This window comes from Heterocephalus glaber, unplaced genomic scaffold (genome assembly GCF_053883595.1).
Source record: "Heterocephalus glaber isolate CG9 unplaced genomic scaffold, H.glaber_assembly_v1.0 deba00001606, whole genome shotgun sequence".
Classification (NCBI taxonomy): domain Eukaryota; kingdom Metazoa; phylum Chordata; class Mammalia; order Rodentia; family Bathyergidae; genus Heterocephalus; species Heterocephalus glaber.
In genome coordinates this window covers 38041135-38059331 of record NW_028258377.1, presented here as the reverse complement: position 1 = coordinate 38059331, position 18197 = coordinate 38041135, and the positions used below count along the sequence as shown (strand labels likewise).

Genomic DNA, 18197 nt, shown 5'->3' with positions numbered 1-18197 from the left:
CTCCCTCCTTGTCTCAGGAGCAGCTCGGGCAGAGACCGAACTCCCGGTGCGCAGACAGCTCTCAGCCTTGCACTTGGTTCTCACTCCCTGCGGGGGCCGGGCTGGGCTCACACCTCCAGGGGTGTGAGCAACTTTTGCTGGAAGGGCAGAAAAGACTTGCAGAAGTATAAAAGTGCCCCCTGGAAAGCGGAGCCTAATTTAAGTTCTTAAAACACCAAGACTCAAAGAAACAAGAACAGCAACAGAATAACTAGACAAAATCTGATCTGCTAGCTTGCAACGGAATGTTGAGATCTATGCCTATTTAGTAACAAGGAAAAAAAAAGATTAGTAAACCTGTAGCTTGTGTGATTTTTTTTTCCCCCATAAATGGAAATGATTTCCTCTAACTTTGCAAGCTTGGGAACTCGCCTCTGACACACCAAAGCACATCTGCAGACCTGCTCCGGCTGAGGAGGCCACAGGGACCACCTAAAACCAAACCTCCAGCAGGCTTTTCTCTCCCATAATTTCATGGATTGTTTGGAAAACTGCAGTGAGAGAGTGGTGAGGGGCAAGCTCATCTTCTTGAGTAGTGTGGGAGGTAACACATGAACTGAAAACCATGTCAGAAAAAACAATTTGTAAAGGAACAGCTAGCACGGAAACGGGAATGCGATGTTGCAAGACAACTTTTCCAGCACAAACTATACCAAGTCAAGCAGTGAACCCACCAGACATCTTGGAATTCTCTTGGTAGTATAGGGTGCTGAGGAAAAGCACACCCAATTTTGCCACAAGAGGAGGAAATACGCCCCTCCCACATCGCTCTGTGCCCTTGACTTTCACTGAAAGACACCTTGCTTCGGTCTGAGGAGTCCCGGATCAAAGATACAGATGAGCTGAAGCCAGGCTTTTGGGTTCAGGCTGATTTTCACACATGCTAATGATCCCTAAATGATATTGTATTTCATGCGGTATTCATAAGGAATCCCATTGCCATAGCAACTGGAATGTGATAGCAGAAGTTTTCTTATAAATGGGACTTAGCATGCTGCCTGTCTCCTCACGCAGACTGGCAAGTGTCATGTGTCCCTGACCAGGCGCCGGCAGAAGCCTCCGCTCAGGGGCTGGCCAGAGGGGCCGGGCCCAGCATCAGCCACCACTCCTCTCCCCTTCCTCTTCACACTCCAGCCCCACGGGATGCTCCTCAAATTGGCTTCAGGGGGTGATAACGTCCTAGGGAATGGAATCGTAAGTTCTCTTTGTGAAATCTAGTAGGAACAGAGAACGGAAGATGGACAACTAAAAATTTTTGCTTTGCATGGAAAATAGGTGTTTTAAGTTTCCTGTTTTAAAACTCCTTGGAAATTTGGGAGAAATGACAAATTGTTATCTATGGAGCTCAAGCTGGCATCAAATATGCTGCTGCCATCAGGAGAAAGGCATGGCTGGAAGTTCCCCTTACTTCCTTTCCCTAAGACCCCCTGTCACCTAGCTCCTGGCAGAGCCTCTGTCACTTGCCTGGCCCTGCTCCCTGTTGGAGCTGTGGTTCTGGTGAGGAAGGGAAGCACTCGCCCAAAGCTCCCCTTACCCTGGCCTTCCTTCGGCATAACCCCTGGGCACGTTCTGGAGCAGCGCCAGAGGAGGAGGCCCCTGGCCTTCCTGCCGGCCAGGACTGCAGCTGACCCTGACCCTGAGGCCCTGGAGGCCTGGGCCAAAGGTCCAGGAGGCTGTCCTCCGGGTCAGCATTAGGCCTGGCACTCAGGACCTGCAGCACGCACTGAAACGTCCCCCCGAGTGTCACAGCTCCCTCTGCTCTAGCCCGCGGTCACGCTGGAGGAGAACAGCAATGTGGCACGTAGGATTAATGCCAAACACATGCAATGCGCCTGGTGCTCTGCTGCCTGGTCTCAGCTTTTCCTTCACTGCTCCCCACCGCCGGAGCTGGCGGGGCGACCTCTAGTCCATTTTACAGTGGAGGAAGAGGCTTCTCCCCACAAAGCTGGGGAGAAGAGGAGCCCTCATGCCACCCTGGTGTTTTGGGGAGCATGTAGGAATCGAGAAGGATTTTGAGGGGAGCAGTGCCACAGGGCTGAGTACGAGGCAATTCACAGACTCTGCCTCAAAAGGATTCAGCGGATGAATTCAATCAGCATGAAGCAGAGCAGAGCACCGAGCTGCTCGAGCCGCCCCACCCCAGCTCACCCCCATTGTCCCCCGGGCAGCAGGTTTTGTGGTTGCTCTTTTCCTCGTGTGAAATGAGAAATGCTGTTTGAATAACCGATGGTGAGGGAGGCTGTACACACTCTGATGCAGAAATAAAAACCTTCAGAAAGATGCAATTTGGGAGATATTGGAAACCAGAGAACGGAACATCAGTCTATAAAATGCAACACAGCCAATAAAGCTGGAGCAACTGGTCAAGTGTTTTAGTATGCACGGTTGCCAAGGAGTCAGCAGGCACGGGCTGGGCAGCGCTTCCAGACCGGGGACATTCGTCTTCGGCCCGTTCTGGCCTCATTTCCATAAGACGTCTCATGATGCTGAAGCACCTCAGCATTAGAGTCATCAGCACAGCCATGAAAGTGTCCGAGACGATTCCCATCACAGGCTAAATGCACTTTCCAGGCCCACGCCACCACGGCCGGCGGGTGAGGGCGGGAAAGGGCTTGAGATGTGGGTGCAGGGGCACCGAGCAGAGGCGCGGGAGACATCACCGAGCTCCCTGCCCTGGCTGCGGCTTCCCTTGCGTCACAGGCACGTGCAGGGCAGTCACCCAGGGTGTGGACTGTGACAGTGAGGCTGAGCTCAGCCCCTTCCTTTCGGGGGCCCAGCCCCTGACCGCTGGGGACTGCACAGAAGCTCCGCTGGTCACGCTGCGGGCACCTGGCCAAGCTCACTCTCCCAAACCCCTTTCCCTCTGTTCTGCTCCCCAGAGCCGGTCTCTGGCCCTGTGCGGCCCCAGGGGGCTCCTCTACCCACGACACTCCCCACCTGTCTGTGGTCCTGCTCCCACCCGCTCTTACTGCTATCAGCCCAGGCACACACTCTACCTGGGCCTCGCCAACCCAGGAATGCACCTTCTGACTCTCACATCCGCGAGTGCCCCGTGAGTATCCACCGAGCACCTGGCTAGGTCCCGAGTAGAGCAGCACGGGCCACAGAGTCACAGCCGCGTGGCTCTCGTCACCCACTGGGAACCGGCGCCGCCCTCTTCTGACACAACCCCAGCACAAAGCGGGAGTCCTTTGGCCCCCTCTCCATGGATGTGGTCTGCCGTACAGGTCCTTCCCTCTACCTCCTCCATGCGCATAACCGGCAGACTCAGCACCCAGGTCGCTGGCTGAAAGGGCACTAGAAGGTCCATTACAAAACCCAAAAGCATAAGGCAAGAGCCGTCTCCCTACCTTTGAGGAAACAGTCTTTGCTGTGCCTGACGGCAACTCTCTTTCCCAGCAGGCAGGCGGCCCGGTGGAGCTCACAGTGATTCTCATAGAGCCGCCCGTCAGAGCCACACACGGGCAGGTAGCGGGGCCTGCACGCTTCCAAGCACCGGCAGGAGGGCTCCCCGGTCTCTCTGCTGAGCACACACTGGCTCCCTCGGCCACACAGCTTCTTCCTGCAGGAGGCCAGTGGCCCATGGCCAGGAAATCCTGCAGGACACAAACACAGAGGGTCAGACACAGGCTGGCAGGCTGGGCCAGGTTTATCTGAGCCAGGGCCATAGAGCTCAGTGGAGTCCTTGTCCCCTGCCAAGAGGTGGCCACAGGTGGTGAGAAGGGCATCTTGCTGTGCAGAGCTCAGGTGTCGTGGGTCACCTGCTCCAAACATCCCAGGTGTGACACCTGCCCGTCCTGGAACCCAGGAGCTATGGGAGCCCAGCGGAGGTGGGCAGGGCCTCAGGCTCAGAGGGTCCTGAGGGCTGAGGTGAGGGGCTTTTCTTCAGACAGAGCGGCCAGGCTCCACAACCCACTCCAGGCAGCAGCAGCACATCTCAGGGAGGAAACTGAATGGGAATAGAGGCTTCCAACAAAGGCAGGGAAGGGAACCCAAACTGTGCTTCTAGGAGATTGGAAACCAAGCAAAGGAATCTAGCTTTGATACCGTGGGCACCGGGAGCCACTGCAGGGTCTAGAGGGAAGTATGGCATGCGAAGGAAGTGGTACTCTGTGTTGAGGACAGGGCAGGAGGCAGCCCAGGTGGGAAGCTGAGCTTTTCCTCGGGAAGAACAGTTTTCCAGAACAACTGCCATCAGCTGAGGCACAACAGGCCCCCACCCCACACCTAGTCTTTTCTAGCACAATGCTGTGGCTGTGGGCAAGAAGTCTGAGGGCCAGCAAATGGCAGCTGCCACATTGCTTGGGCTTCTCCTGCACCTAAAACGTAGCCACAAGGATTTTGGGAAGAGAGTGCCCAGTGCTCACCCTGCCGCCGGAGGGCAGGTGGCTGGGCGCTTCTTTCTGCGAGGGCCACTGCTAAGCGGAAGGCCGAACAGGCATCCAAACCAGCATCACGATATCCACAGGAGTCTAGAGGGAGCAGACTGTTGCCGGGCTCCAGGAATGGCAACACATGTGTAGTTCAGAATTGCCGAGAGATATCGAAGTATAAATAATTAAAACACGAATGCAGGTTTTATGGCCACAGAAGTCTTTGCTTTACATTCTAATTAAATCCTCGAAATACTCAAGACAGAATGGCCCCACCGCATGGGCCGAAAGTGTCTAAGGAAAAAAAAAGAATTGTCTCTTTCTTGTTTTTGGTTAGGTCTGCTTTTTCATCACTATAGATTTGAAAGGAAAAAAATTAGTTATTGGCAGATTAACTGTTTGACTCAATAACTCATTTAAATTCCCCCAGCCCTAGCAAACTAAGAAATATCGACTTTCTCTTGAACTATAATAAACTAGAAGGTCGGCATACATCAGTGCAGTGTGAAAGTGCAGATCCCGAGCAGGACACGTGAGTCTCTGAAGCCACTTTGCTAATTGTTCGCATGTCACCGTGAAGGCTCCCTGGCAATCCTTGGCCCCTCTGCCACTGTCCTGTGGAGGCTGACAGGTGGCAGGCAGGAAGGGAAGGGAGCCGAGAGCAGGTTCCTGCGGGGCAGGCTCTGGGCTCCTGGCCACTTTGCTAAGGTGTGTTTGATTAGTGGGGTTCCCTGGGTTGTCGGGAAATGGGTTACCCAGCAAGTGCTGGCGGCTGCTGACAGAAACTAACAGAAACTAATGCTCTCAAAATATCAGCCTTTGTTTCCTTCCCAAGGCAGGGTGAGGACACAAAACACTGCCCCCGGATCACTGTTACGACAAACTTCTTGGGCAGACAGGACGGGAACAGGCTAACGCAGAGCCCTGTCTCCCAGCCTCCGGCCCCTCTGAGCCTGGTGGGGATGGCTCTGGCCGTGCTGATCCCCGCATTGCTCTGACTCATCCTGGGGTCCTTCCCTGTATGACGCACTCGCCACCAGCACAAGCCCAAGTGTCCCCTCCGAGTCCCTGCCCTAGAGTGTGGGCCTCACACTCTGGCCCCAGGAGGCCCCACAGGTGCAGGGTCTCTGCCTTCAGTGGCCCCAGGACACTTAAGTTTCAAGACACACGAGAGGTTTCAGAGCTGATCTCCCGATGGGGAGCAGACTGGGGGCCATACGCACTGACCTTCTGTGGTTTCTTCTCCTTCTGTGTCCTCCACAGGGGCGGGAGGGAAATGTAGGACGGAGGCCTGAAGGTGTGTCTGGATGGCAAAGGCACCCAGAGTGCTGGATGGCAGGCCAGGAGGGGGCTCTGGGAGACCACTGAACCTAGCCAGGCAGTCGGGGGCTTTGCCACGTGGGAGCTCCTCCTCCTCCGCACCACCCGTGTGCACAGACGGCAGTGATCACCTGGAGGACCAGCTGCCCACACTGAATGGCCGGCAGCTGGACGCCCATGGCCTCTCCACCGGCTGTGCCAAGGGTTGGTGTTAAGAAAACACCTGTGCCCCCTTGCGGCCAGGGAATTCGTTAAGAACACTCAGGTTCTCTCTGTCCCGGAATCAGCTGTCACGGGTAAATATTTGATTCCTAATTATTTGCAATTAAGACAAAAGCAGCTTTCAAGCCCTGCGTGCGCTCTTTATAAAGGCTATGGACAGCAGGCCTGAAGGAACGCTGACAGCACCTCGTGCGGGGCCAGGCCTAGGACCTGATCACCCACCACAGACACTGACCAAGGGACAGTTTCCTCTTGAAACGAGCCCCTTGCCACCACTTCTACTTCGTCATTAAGATGGAATGAATTCCCCATTCCTACGGGGATGAAGATAAAACAGTAATGGAGAAAGTAACCAAGCGAGACCACTGGCGACTGCCTACAGTATTTATGAGGACAACCGTGATGCACGAAAAAGATACAACATGCTTAATTTATAATCATAAAGGAGGTAATTTACCCAGGTTAATAACTGATCATCTCGCCAAATAAGCTGCTTTTCTACACTAATTAAATTTACTGAACACGGGTAGACAGGGGAATTGTTACATTAGAGTGGCGGGAGCGACAGGTCCATTTGCACCAGTTGGTACTATTGCCTCACTGTGTGACAATTCATGAGAGTGTCACAGACCAGGGACTGCCACAGCACAGGTCCAGGGGGTGTGGTCCAGCACGTGTGGAAGGCAAGCCTGTTGCCCCAGGTGCAGGCATTAAAAGGGGTGAATCCTGAGACACGTCGCAGAGGGGAAAGCTGCCTTTATTTACTTGGCGCAGGACACTGACTCAGTCTCTCTAACTGGTTTCTTGACCCCAAGAAATCTTGTGAGCGCTCCCTTCTCAGAGACTGTCCCCTCAGGGCCACTCGAGGGAAGCTATGGTCAGAGTGTTCCCTCCAAGACTCGGTGAAAATCTGATGGCACTGTATTACAGGATGGTCAGGCCTCGAGCAGCTCAATGCTGTTACTCCAGGAGTGGGATGGTTTCCATGGGACCAGGCTCCCGATGGACAGGATGAGTCTGGTCTCACTTCTCCATGGTTTCCTGTGTGTTTCACATCATGACACAGAACACAGGTCCCTGCCAATGCCAGGGCCATGCCCCTGGACTCCCAGCCTCCAGAACCATGAGTCAAATAGACTCCTATTGCTTATATTTTACCAGTCTGTGGTGTCCTTTATAGCACTAGAAAATGGATTAAAGAGCCAGGGAAACCCACTTGGCTTTTTCCACTTTGGGATGCTAGCTGCCTGCAGGCCTGTTTCACCTGTGTGGTTTTCTGTGTCTAGAACGTATCTTCACTTGCCCTGAGCAGAGCTGAGGTGTCCTGCATTGCCCACACAAGGGCCCGGGGTGAATCCCCACGAGCTCACCTCAGCCCTGGCTGAGGAGGTCACTGCAGCCAAGAAGGGGAGGATGTGGCTGTGGAGGACCAGAGACAGTGAGCCCAGTCCAGAGAACCTTGAGAATCTTATCTGCCCCCCGCCACCAGCCCATCCTGGCACAGCAACTGCGTCCAGCTTCTGCAGACAGAGACACGTGTATGTGACAGGTGGCCACCAGGGGCACACACAGCCCCTGGGGCTGGGGGCTTGCACGTGGAGGAGCCATGTGTGGACAGAGAGGTAGAGAGGTCAGGGTCTGGGATGACGGCCCTGTACACTTCCCTATCCCAACACGTTCACACTCAGACTTGGCCAAGGCATCTGGAGGGTGCATTCAATTCCGACTCCCTCAAGGCACAGTGCTTTGTGTATGGCCGCAGAGCTTGGGTGGTGGTGAGAGCCACTCCAAGGCTCTGCTCTCCAGTCCAGTGGCATTTCTGACTACAGGTGGGCTGGGAGGTAATGACAGGGCACTCGGGAGGGGCTGCTTGCCAGCTCCGCAGCACCTGCTCATGCAGCAGGTACCTGCTGAGCATCTGCTACGGACCTGCTAGGAGCCATGGACCCAAGACGGACCTGATCCTGTCCCCTGTACTAGGATCCTGGGGGGGACACACAACAGGATCAGCACACAGGCCAGACAAAGGTGGAGGGAAGCATACGCCAGGAAGGAAATAGAGAGGGAGCTGCAGTGGGAGAACGTTACTCCGGTGGTCAGGAAAGCCTCCTGGCCTGGAGGAGGGTGGAGATCTGACCTGAGAGTGAAGTGGAGGGGAGAGCACATCAGCTCGGGCAGCCTAGAACCTTGTGCGCAGGGTGAAGAGACTGGCACCAGCCGAGGCCTGCTCCTGAGGTAAGCCTTGCCAGGCCCTCGATGTAAGCACTGCGGTGTTTCCTAGCAGTGCACCTGGGAAGCGGCCGCAGTCCTGTCTCCCAGACTTTCAGCCCTGGGCTCTACTCCTGGCTCAAAGACCCATCCTCTAACAGCCTCACAGCCCATAGAGCTCCCTGCACCCCAAGGGCTGCTGGCAGGGGCACAGCAGTCCTCCCGGGGTGCTGTCCACCATCCTGATGACCCAGGTGACCCATCCCACCACCCCGCAAAGTCTGATCACACTGTGTGGCTGGGAAGGGAATCTGATTCCTCCCAAGGACATGCGTGTGTGAAGGCCCAGCCAGGGAGGGCAGTGCCTGAAGTAACTGCTATTTCCTGAGGCCCGCGAATGGCCAGGCACCACACTAAGTCCTTAGAACCCATGAGCTGGTCTGACTGCAGTGGACTCACAGGTCTGAGTGTGTTTGTGCAGGAATATATGCCCATTTTACAGAGAAGGAAATGTGAGTGGCCCATGGTCAGACGACAAGTAGGTGGTGGGGCGTCGAATCACATCCGTCTCAATCCAAATCGCTCAGATTTGGGATAATGTGCTCAGCTGGGCATACAGCCCCTACCCCAGGGGCCATTTCAGCAAGGTCCACACACACGCCAGTGCCTCTCAGCTCGACCACCTCCTGCCCCCACTCCTGTCATTTTGCACAGAACTGTCCTGGTGACTGCTGGGCAGACATGATGACCTCTCAGGGACCACAGGGACTTCCAACACAGCTACGAGCACAGCCTGAAAGCTAAGCTCTTGTGTGCATCGTGAAAACAGACGATTCGTTCTGAAGGACCTGACCAAATCCTCCAGGTCCCAAAGCTTATCAGAAGCACATAGCTATCCAGGGCTGGAAGGTAACGTAACCTGTCAGGTGCAGGCTTACAGATCCTAAGCGATGTTCCTACAAATGGGCTTCAAAATAAACCACTAAGTCAAAGTCAGAAATGGCTGGGATGTGGAGCGGAGAAGACCTTGATCTGTCAGTAGCCCCTCAATTCTGCCCAAAGAGTTTGTACCTAGCTAACTTTGTATCACACCAAAGCACAAATAGGCTCCCGCATCTTGTCCAGTGTCGCCGGGCAGGGCTCTGGAGGCGGTTATTTCTGGTCACCACACTAAACACAAGTGTCAGGCAATACTTTTGAAAACTTATGAACACTAGGCATGGTGGTGCACGTCAGCTACTCAAGAGACTGAGGCAGGAGGATCACACAAGTTCAAGGCCAGCCTAGGCAACTTAGTGAGGCTCTGTCTCAGAGAAAATAAAAAGGGCTGGGGAGGTAGCTCAGTGTTCTCTGGTTCAATTCCTGGAAATGAAAAAAAAAATCTTACAAACATGATAATACGAAGGGAGCATGCATCAAAGATTTTCAATTTATTAGGAGGGAGAAGCTAGGCGGAAGGAGAATGTGAGGGATTAAGTGGGCACTGAGGAAGCAGGCTTGGATGAGACGGCCATGCACAGCACGCAACGGGTGACTGACTTACAGGCTGAGAAAACCGTGGGCTCTGGGTTTCTCTTTGCCACCAGGATGAATCGTTTGCATCATCACCAGAAGCAAACGAGCGAGTTAATATGAGTGGACAGTCTGGGTCTTCAATTACAGGAAAGTAGTGAGCCGAATGGAAAAGCACCCCATAGCCTGGGTCAGCGACTCATCCTTGGTGAGTCTGTTAAACAAGATTCCCGTAGGACACTGGGAGGCCTTGCCACCTCCTTTGCCGAATTCCCAAGTTACCAAAGCGCCTACGGTGATGGAGGTCACCTGTGCGGGCTGCCAGAGACCCTCATCCTTCTCCCCTACTGGGACGCCATCTTGCTTTGGAGCCCTTAGTCTCACAGAGAGACCTTGGCTGGGCCACTTCGTTCAGCTTCAGAGAGCCTGTTGTGGACCAAATGTGAAGTCTCCTCTAAGCACTCAGATCTGCAGGGCTCTATCCTCAACAGCTGTGTTCAGAGGCGGGATCGGTGGAGGCGACTGGACCACGAGGGCTTTAACATCATCAAGAGATTGTCCTACTGATGAGAACAGAGTCCGATGCCTTTCTGGGAGGTGATGAAAGCAGAGGGGGGGTCCTAGTCAAAGGGTCCTGGGGCATGGCCTTGGGAACTATGTCTGGTCCCCAGCCTCTTCCTTTCTCTCTGCTGCCTGGGTGGCATGAGGTCAGCAGCTTTCCTCCTCCCTACCTCCCCACCGGGATGTTCTGCCTCACTACAGGCTAAAGCGATGGAGCTGATGGACCATGGGTGGAAATGCTGAAACCACGATCCAGAAGAAACCTTTCCTGCCTGGCTGTTTTGCTAGGTAATTTTGTCACAGCTACGCAAAGCTGACCAACGCAAAGATAAAGCCAACTCTCTCTTGTGGCAGGAGGTGGAGACCGAGGCCTGAGCACCAGCTGATCTGCGGCACTGTTAATGACGTCACCAGGGCAAGTCCATGTCAAAACCTGTCACAGAACCCAGAGTCCCCCAGTCGGGTCTTAGGTAACACCCAGGTAAACCAGTTCCGGGTTCCTTGGAGCTTTTTAGCTGTGTGACCTCGGCCCAGTGCTACTACCTCCTTTTATTTCCAAGCAAGAACAACAACGGTCCTTCCCTTGTAGGGTTGCTTTGGAGGCTGAATGAAATAATTCATGAGCTTGGCACACAGTGAGTGCTCAATTAAGAAATTCTGTATGAGTGAGCGGCTGGATAAATAGATCTGGAAAGGAAGGAGCCATTGGGCTTGACCGACTCATCTCCTTGCATACAAGCGTGAGGCAGTTACTGTCTTCAGGAGGCCAGCTGCAATGGAAGAGTGAAAATATTTACACTGCAAGGACTGGCTGGCTTTAGAAGGCTGACTGAAAACTGCATGCTTCAAAATACCCCAAGGAGGTGCTTCCCCCACCATTTCCCTTGGACCAAGGATTTGTCCGAGCCATCTGACTGCAGCCCGGCTTCCAAAGTGGGGGGATCTGAAACCACAGCCTCGCGGTGACCAGAACTGATCATCGGAGGACAGACCGGGCCGGCCCCACTCAGCCCCTAAGTGTGAATGAGCTGCAGCTCAGTTGCACCGGTGGACTCACCTGGGCCCTGAAGCTGCACGTCTTGCAAGCACCTTCCACCCGCGTTGCGGACTTGAGTGTTTCTCTTCCTTCCACTTGGCCTTTGTCCCTGGTCTCTTCACACAGAAAAGACCTCCCAGCTCTGGCCTGGGGCAGGACCCCGGCTGGGGAGGGCTCCGTGGACCAGGGTCCCCCTCTCTTCCACAGACTCAGCTGTGGAAAACAGCAGGTGAAAGATGGAGTGTGAGGGGGGTGCCGGAGATCCGGAGACCCCTGGCTTTGGAGGAGCAGACATGGTGGCAGAGGGGGCGCGGAGGGAGTGGCGACGCAGATGCAGAAGGCAGTGAGTGAGACGGAGACCTGGGCTGTACCTGTGCATCTATCTCCCAGCCGTCAGGGCCGCCCTCACAGGGGACGTGGGAGGGCGGCACAGAGAGCCCCGGGGAAAGAGGAAGTCACCTCACCCCTGTGAATTTAGGGTATCAGCCGAGAATGTCTTCTGGCGATCCTAAAACCACGAAACATCTTCTTTACCTTCTATTTGCGCCATCAAGTCACCCTAACGGGCTTTTGAAGGGTTATTTCAAAGGCCTTCTTGGGAAGAAGAGCTCTATTAAAATGTGGAGTGCAATAGGATTTTTGCCCCTGGGAGTTTCTTTTACAAAATAGCTTTGTTTTGGAGCACTTCCTCCAAATATATTCCTCCCTCTGAGTTCCTTTTCTTTGCCCAGAGCCTCTCTAGCTTCCATCTGTCTTACGCTGTCACCAAGCCCCTCATTTTTCCTCCAGGTACCAAGCTCTCCTGTCACTTTCTCTGCTCCTCGGGGCTCCCTCTGTCTCTGAGCTGAGGGGACCAGATGCCGGGGCTCTTGGTATCTTCACTGTCTCTCTGACACCCCATTACGTGGGCTCTTCCTGCCCGCCCCACCAACTAACAGTTCAAGGCCATGGCCCCTCAGGTTGCCTGCAATTATTTTCAGGACTGCTGCAGAGTCACTCAGTATGAGCCGCTGCGATGCCTCCTACCACTCTATCCCTGGAGACGCACAAGCCCAGAAGGGATGCTAAATTCTTCTAGGACCCATTGCCTGCAGTGCAAGGGCTGCCCCAGGTCAATCCCTTGTCTTGGTCAGGTCACTGGTCAAGATGTGTCTCACAATAATAATAATATGCTCTCCTCCTTGATTATTCTTCTAACGACAAAAGAGGGAGTCCAATTAAAACATGGACCCCTGTAGGTCAGAAAACGACTGTTTTCTGACCAGTACAGTGTAAGTTTCTCCTAAGATCTGCCCTTTTCTCCCAATGGGATTATCAGGTATAAAAATATGTGCTGGGTAGTATCAAGACAAATCTTAGGAATAGTATCAAATAGATCATTTCATTTCTTCTGTCTTCAGCTCCTGTCTGGCACACCTAAGCCACACAGCTGCTGAGGGGTCTGGCAGTGGGGTCTGAGGTTCTGGGGAGGTTGGCTTTCCAGGCTGCATGGATGGGCTGGGGCTGCTCTTGCCCTGGGACCAGAAGAGTCCAGGGAGACCAGGGAATGGGGGCTTCCTCCAGGTGCCTTGATGGGGACCCCACATCCTCTCTCCTTCTGCAAGAGGCCGGAGGGTCCGTGATGGCCCTATCCGCCCACCACTGCTTTAAGTATGTCTGGGTTTGAAGTAGGCCCCAAAGATTAGGGGGTGGACAATAACCCCTCCATCGAGAGAGAGGAAAAAGGAACAAAGTCAGCGTCGCTGGAGGAGATGACAAATTGATAACTTAATAACAACAAAAGACCAACACTCCAGGAGAACCAAGCAGAGTACAAAGAAGGTTGTCAAGAGAACCCTGATTTTTGAACCAAGAAAATTAGAGAAATTTAGGGAGAGGATCGTCACCATTGAAACTCAAATTAATGGCTTCCAAGATAAATTAGAGGGTCTATCTTAAAACTCAGAGCAATAGCAGAAATAACAGAAGTCTTAAAACATAGGACTCATTCCAAGTAAAAACTTTAAGGAAAAGGAATACAAGAAAATTCTCTAACTATGTCAACTTAGCTGATCACAAAGTCAGAAGCCAGACCAGGGGTACTTGTTACCACTGTCTTTACTCAAAAAAAAACAAACAAAAAAAACGGAAATATACTAAGGTAAGAAAAAGAAATAACCATTAAGAAAAAGACAACTAACCACTATTTCTTTCTGCTGATCATGTACGCATATACTTGGACAACCAAGACACTCTAGTGAAAGAAGATTAAAATTATAAAAGAATTATGGTGAAGTAGTTGGACAGCTGATAAATGTGTCAAAATTAATCACTCTTCTCTACATTAGCAATAAATAATTAGAAACGGAAAAGGAAAAACAGTCTACTCATAATAATGGTGAAAAACCATAAAACATTTATGAATAAGTTTAACAAGAAAGCTACAGGACCTATGTGGAAAAAGACGATAAAATTTTATTGAAGGTCATAAAATAAGATTTGAACAAATGCAAAGACATCTCTTATTCTTGAGTGGGAAGACATCACCATAAATTTGTAAATTTAATGCAATCCTTTTGGAATTGTATAAGGAGATCTTTAAAAACGTCATTTGAAAGAATAAGTACCCTCAGATAACCAAAAAAAGTAAGAAAAAGAGTAGTGAAAGGGATGTGCTGTACCAAATACTAGAACATCAAACCAGAAAGCTGTGGTGATAAAATCAGTATGTGTTTGAGGTAGGAATAGACAAATAAGTGACTATAAATACAGCCATAAAATAGAAGGGAAGACCTACAATAAATCCCAGAGTACATGAAAACTCTATGGATTACCACACAGACCAATCCAACGGCAAAATGATGACCCTTGGTGAATAATGCTGGAGTGACTAGCTCTCCACCAGGCATCAGAGAACACTGGAATCCTATTGCACACCACATAAATCAAATTCAAATAACTGTACATTTAAATTATTCTTGTTAAATAATGAGGACATAGACAATGATACTTTGTGGACAGCATGAACATTTATGCTACAATGAACAACCATGTACTCATTCATCAATTTAAAGAAAAAGAACAGTTTTGCTTTTTTTTTTGGTACCGGGGATCGAACTGGGGATCTTGTGCTTACGAGGCAGGCGGCGGAACCACTGAGCTAAATCCCTGGCCCCAGTTTTGCTTTTTGGAAATTTTAGTTTGTTAGTACACGGGCGTAGTACTCAGGGTTTACGTGCCTTGTGTGGAGTTGGTAAATGTACGTAACACTCCGATTCCTCTTTCCATCCCTGCCCCTTCCCTCTCTCCATCTCCGTATACCCTGCCCCTCTGAGAACAATCCATCTCCCTACTTCCTATTACTTATCTTTTATTTTGCTCTTTACTTTTACTCTGGGTTTCTCACACAAGAGATACCATGTGATATTTAACCATGTGTGTCTGATTCGTTTCACTAACATTATGGTCTCAAGGTGCAACCATTTTCCTACAAATGACTCAAGTTTATCTTTCTTTATGGCAGAGTAGTTCTCCATGATTTGCAAATACCACATTTTCTTTATCCGTTCATCTGTTGATGGACATACGGGCCACTTCCAAGATTTGGCTTCTGTGAATTGTGCTGCTATAAACATGAGAGGCATGTATCTCTGTGATATAATGTTTTTTTAACTCTCTTAGGAAAATACTTAGAAAGGAAATAGTTGGGTCAAATGGAACCTCTAGTTTTAGTTTTTTGAGGAATCTCCACACTGATTTGCACAGTGGTTTTACTAGTTTACACTCCCATCCACAATGTAGAAGAGTTCCTTTTCCCCCAAAGCTATGCCAACATTTGTTATTATTTGATTTCTTGATGTTGGCCATTCTTTCTGGGGTAAGATGGAATCTCAGAGTTGTTTTAATTTATATTTCTTTAATAGCCAGCAATGTTGGCATTTCTCATGTATGTATTGGCCACTTGTACTTCTGTGAAATGTCTATTCATTTTGCTTCACCATTTTGTTTTGTTTTTTGGTACTGGGGATTGAACTCGGGACCTTGTGCTTGCGAGGCAGGTGGCAGAACCACTGAGCTAAATCCCCAGCCCCTGCTTGACCATTTTTGATTGGATCTTTTATTTGGGGAAGTCTAATTTTTTTAGTTCTTTATATGCTCTAGATATGAGTCCTCTATCTGAGGAATGGCTGGTAAAAATGTTTTCCCATTCTGTAGGTTGTCTTTTCACTCTGTCAGTTGTTTATTTTTCTGTGCAGAAGATTTTTAATGTAATTCGATCCCACATGTTGAATATCCCCATTCACACCTCCCCAATTCTATTCCCTCCAGTCCACTCAGAACCATTATCCTGAATTTTGTGCTTATTATTATGTTTCTTTTCTTTGTAGTTTTATCTCACCTTTGTATTTCTGTGGAATGTTTTACATGTTTTTGAACTTTGTATAAATGAGTCAAACTGTACTTTCATGAGAATTCTTTTGCTTTTATACTGTTTACCTTTGCATACATCTGTAATTCATTCATTTCCACTTCCAGTACTCATTGTACGCTCTTATCATACTTATTTAAATAGCCCAGATTGGATCGTTTATTACATTTTCTGAACTCCCTTTTCTCTTGTTTCTTTACTTTAGATGGAATACTACATGTCTTCCATGTTTTTCCCTTCTACACGTTTAAAAAATATACTTCCTCATTCTTCTACTGTTTATATCACTAGAAATGTCAAATGATCCCCAAGTCTAAAGTTAATACTTCTACCCTTCATGAGGAACCTTGGAACAAATGAACCCCAATTGCTCTTTTCCTGCCCTAAATACTCGACAAGTGTATATTCTAAGCCTGTCTTTTTTCCTTATAATACCTTCTTACATTTCAAATTATGCTAATTAAGTTTGCCTAAAATGTCTATTTCATTCACACATTTATTATTGTTGTTGTTGTTATTATTATTATTAATTTTCGTTGCTGGGGATGGAACCCAGGCTCTGCATGCTAGGTATTATTATTATTATTAATTTTCGTTGCTGGGGATGGAACCCAGGCTCTGCGTGCTAGGTAAGTGCTGTACACTGTGCTGCATTGCCAGCCCCTTGATGCTCATTTTAAACAGGTATTTATGCTGGGCCTTTTGTTTCTTTGTGAGTGATATGTTTATCCTCTTCGGTTCAGCCTTCTTGCTGGGCGAGCTGGTGTACGCCTGCCTATCGCAGCTACTCAGGAAGCAGGATTGCTTGAATGCATGAGGTTGAGACTAATTGGACAGCATAGTGAGATTCTGTCTTAACAAACAAACAAAAGACCTCTTGGCCTTAGGCAGTTTCCCTGTGATGTAAGTATGCATGCTTATTTGTATTTATTCTGCTTAGGGTTCACTGGGTTCCTTAAAGTGAGGATTTATGTCTTTCATTGGTTCTTGAAAATTGTCAGCCAATCTCTGTTAAACAGTATCTACTCCATTATTTCTCTTTTTAAAAAGGTATTCCGATTCAACATGTTACATGTATTTCTTATCTCCTTCACATTTTTCACCTTAAGCATTTCTGTGTTCTATCCTGTATAATGTTTTCAAATCTACCTTCTAGCTCCGGACTCCCCCTTTAGCTAGTTCTAATCTGCTGTTACACTCTTGCACTGAGGTTTTAATTTTAAATTTTTATTTCTAGAAGTTCAATTTAATCCTTCACAAAGTTGATTGATTTCTATCATATTTTCTATCATTAAAATATTAAACACATACATTTTATATTCTGTGTCATTTTGCTATTTATATATCATGCTGGTTCTTACACAGTACTTTTCTCCATGGTGTTCTGATGTATTTTTTTAAAGAGCTCACATTTCCTGGAAATTAGTCTGTGGAAAATGTTGAGATGTAGTTTAGATATGAGCTCTTCTTGATGTGCCAGGCATCCGAGAGACCCACCAATCTGGGTTAAACTAAAATTTACAGTTGAGATTTTTTAAACTACCCAGAGAATTTGCATTTGAGCTAAAATCCCTTGTGGAGATCAACATATAGTTATAAATTATCAAGGGGCTTTCTCATTCTCTCTCTACTGGGTGTTATAATTTGAGAAAAGTACATTTTCTTATAGTCTTGGGGGAATAGGTAGATTCCTTTCTTGTTCACCCTGACACTGCAGATGAAACCCTTTAGTCCCCAGATTTGTAGAGTGAGGGTCTCTCCAAATAGCTCCACCTTGGAAGGCTCTTGGGATTTGTCTGTGGTACTGTGAGCCACAGAAAGTGTACGAGGCAAAGCTGAAGTTCACCCAGTTTGTCAAAACCTCCTGGTGAAGTCAGCCCATTTTGTCTTGTTGTTCTGGATTCCCAATTTCATTTGCTTTTTTAGCTTCCGAGGATTCCTTTTTTTTTTTTTTTAACTGGTACATTGTTTAAAAAGATTTAAAAAATATTTATTTGTCATATTACCAGTGGCAGAAATCAGACCGTGACTTTTAAAACTAGGATTCAACCATCAGAAAGCACTTGGAGGTAAGTGGAGGAGTGCTATTTCAAATGCACCACCACTGCGCCCTTTGGAGAAGGGACCTGAGCAAGTCCCCCTGCAGGGGACTCTGGGGGAGGCTGGGCAACAGCCAGACTGCCTACTGAAATTGTCCTGAGGCCACTTGCATGCTAAAAGCAAATCTAAACTCTCCCTTTACTAGGAATTTAAACAATAAAGAGAAGCCTATTAATAGGGTGCAGTGGAGAAAAAGAAGAAACAGATACATTTGTCACCAGTAACCCTGGCTACCATCTCCCACCTCTAAACCCTGAGTAGAACCCTCAGCATGAGTACTTTCCTCCGTCCAGAGACACAGCTGGCAACAATCACGAGGTCAAGGGGTGACCCTTTCTGGATCATTTCTGGAAAGAGAAGTCAAAGACTGAGTTGAGTTTGAAGGACTTACGGAGGAGACCATGCCATGCTCTCCACA

At 49.4% G+C, this 18197-nt stretch overlaps 1 protein-coding gene across 2 annotated transcripts in view; it reads right to left on the bottom strand.

Annotated features, from left to right (window-relative positions):
• Fstl4 (follistatin like 4) overlaps positions 1-18197 on the bottom strand; it is a 381739-nt gene that overhangs the window by 178635 nt on the left and 184907 nt on the right. Inside the window, exons 1-2 of one of the 2 annotated variants that reach the window (XM_021241322.2) lie at positions 4407-4847; positions 3390-3635 (exon numbers count right to left, since the gene is read on the bottom strand). Coding sequence is in view for 1 of the 2 variants with exons in the window: in XM_004836583.4 (XP_004836640.2) it covers positions 3390-3635 (246 nt within the window). In the remaining variant the exon portion in view is untranslated. Of the gene's footprint in view, positions 1-3389; positions 3636-4406; positions 4848-18197 lie in introns of those variants that run through there. The other variant, XM_004836583.4, reaches the window with a different exon arrangement.